This window comes from Nannobrachium achirus (assembly GCF_963921795.1).
Source record: "Nannobrachium achirus genome assembly, chromosome: 23".
Taxonomy (NCBI): domain Eukaryota; kingdom Metazoa; phylum Chordata; class Actinopteri; order Myctophiformes; family Myctophidae; genus Nannobrachium; species Nannobrachium achirus.
The window spans coordinates 52,554,457-52,556,680 of NC_137830.1; the positions used below are offsets into that span (position 1 = coordinate 52,554,457).

General features: G+C 60.7%; 1 protein-coding gene across 1 annotated transcript; it reads right to left on the reverse strand.

The window, feature by feature from the left end:
- Positions 1-2,014, reverse strand: LOC308308987 (tetraspanin-7-like; the record flags this gene model as incomplete). The annotated part of the gene is made up of 2 exons (XM_080754440.1): positions 1-1,086; positions 1,799-2,014. 2 exons carry the CDS (start codon positions 2,012-2,014, stop codon positions 1-3), a joined length of 1,302 nt encoding a protein of 433 aa, XP_080610566.1.
- Between the last annotated feature and the right edge of the window lie 210 nt (positions 2,015-2,224).

Consider the following 2,224-nt stretch of genomic DNA (forward strand, 5'->3'; position numbering starts at 1 on the left):
CTAGTGTGGTGCTAGGAGTGGTGGACGCCTCGGTGCCAACCTGTTGGCTAACAGACACGCCAGGGCGATGCCACCGATCTGGGTGAAGGCCAGTCCCAGGACGGTGGCGGCGATGTGGAACACGTTGTCGTTGACGAAGCTGAAGACCTTCCGGAAGCAGCCGTGCGGGTGGATCCCGGCCGCGACCACCGCCTCGGCGTCCGTGGACGGCAGCGGGCGGGTCAGGGTTAGGGTGGACGGCAGCGGGCGGGTCAGGGTTAGGGTGGGCGGCAGCGGGCGGGTCAGGGTTAGGGTGGACGGCAGCGGGCGGGTCAGGGTTAGGGTGGACGGCAGCGGGCGGGTCAGGGTTAGGGTGGACGGCAGCGGGCGGGTCAGGGTTAGGGTGGACGGCAGCGGGCGGTTCCGGCAGGCCTTGCGCCTCACGCAGCAGCTGTCGGGCAGCGACACCCAGGAGGTGGCGTTGTTGTCGTCCCCCCCGGTGGCCGAGAAGAACCCCGCGTTGTCCTGGTTGGCCCAGTCGGACGTCAGCCAGTCGCGCCAGCCCTCCGCCCCGCAGCACTCCAGCGCCCTCTGGAGGCTGTCCAGGGCGTCGGCCCGGCCCTCGTCGTCGGCGTAGCCCGCCACCGCCCGCTGCAGGCCGCTGCGGAATCCCCCGGCGATGTCCTGGCGGTAGAAGAGGCCCGAGAGGCCCGTGGCGAGGCCGGCGACGAGCGCCGCCAGCTGGAAGAAGCCGTACGCCCGCAGCACGCAGGGCAGCTTGGCGGCCACGCCCAGGCACCCCAGGAAACCCCAGGCGGTCACGGCGGCGCCCGTGGCCAGCAGGACGAGGGGGGCGTTGGGGTAGCGGTGGGCGGACAGCAGCATGTAGTCTGCCAGTGAGGCCTGTGCCCACACGCCCAGGGTGAAGAGGGCCAGGCCCGCCGCCCAGAAGAGCACGCTGAACGCCAGGAGGGCGAGGCGCAGGAGGGGCATGACGCCCACGGCAAGGCAGCAGGGCTGGCCGCCGCCGCCCGGGGGGGGCGGAGCCACCGGGGGCGCCAGGGAGGCCTCGGAGCAGAGGGAGGAGGAGAGGCTCCTCTGCTGCTGCTGATTGATTGAAACTGTATTAGAAGTTTGCATAGGAAAAGGTACAGTTTCATTACGGTACAGTTCACTGGTACAAGGTCTACTAAAAGGTACAGTTTCATTACGGTACAGTTCACTGGTACAAGGTCTACTAAAAGGTACAGTTTCATTACGGTACAGTTCACTGGTACAAGGTCTACTAAAAGGTACAGTTTCATTACGGTACAGTTCACTGGTACAAGGTCTACTAAAAGGTACAGTTTCATTATGGTACAGTTCACTGGTACAAGGTCTACTAAAAGGTACAGTTTCATTACGGTACAGTTCACTGGTACAAGGTCTACTAAAAGGTACAGTTTCATTACGGTACAGTTCACTGGTACAAGGTCTACTAAAAGGTACAGTTTCATTACGGTACAGTTCACTGGTACAAGGTCTACTAAAAGGAGAGCCATGAAAAGACTAAGCTTATTTCCACAGGAAACCATTTAAGTATCTCATAGAACATTGAATGACAGACGAATAGAACACAGTACTATGCAGTAGATATGTAAAGAAAAGAAAGTGAGAGAACAAAAAAAAAGAAAACAGTAGGCCTAATTCTAAACAAACAGTAAGTATATACAAAGAAGGGGCAGGGGAGGGTAGGGTTGGGCTAGGTTAGTTTTTTTACCAGTTGCGAACGGCTGCTGCCTGTAAGTGGTTGCAGGGGGTCCTGGCGCTGCAGGGGGTCCTGGCGGGGGTCCTGGCGGTGCTCCCGGTAGGGGGACAGCAGGTAGCCCGGGACGGCGGACCCCCGGCGAGGGAGAGACGGCAGCGTGAGGAGGTCGAGGCCCCGGGGAGAAGACGGCCTCCGTGTGGCCAGCTGCTCACGCTCCCAGTCCAGAACCCGCGGTCTGCCGGGACTCAGCCGGGCTGGCAGAGAGTCGTAAGGCAGTGCAGAGCTCATAGCCATGCCTCCCGCTTTATCAACCTCCCCCTCTCTCTCCTTCATGCAAACCCTTTCTCTCTCTCTCTCTCTCTCTCTCTCTCTCTCTCTCTCTCTCTCTCTCTCGTTCTCCTGCAACACAAAGCCCCCCCCCACTCCCCCTTTCCCTCCCAGTTCTTTATGACTGGCCGTTAAAACGCCCCCGCTGCCCCCCCCCCCTGCACCAACTAT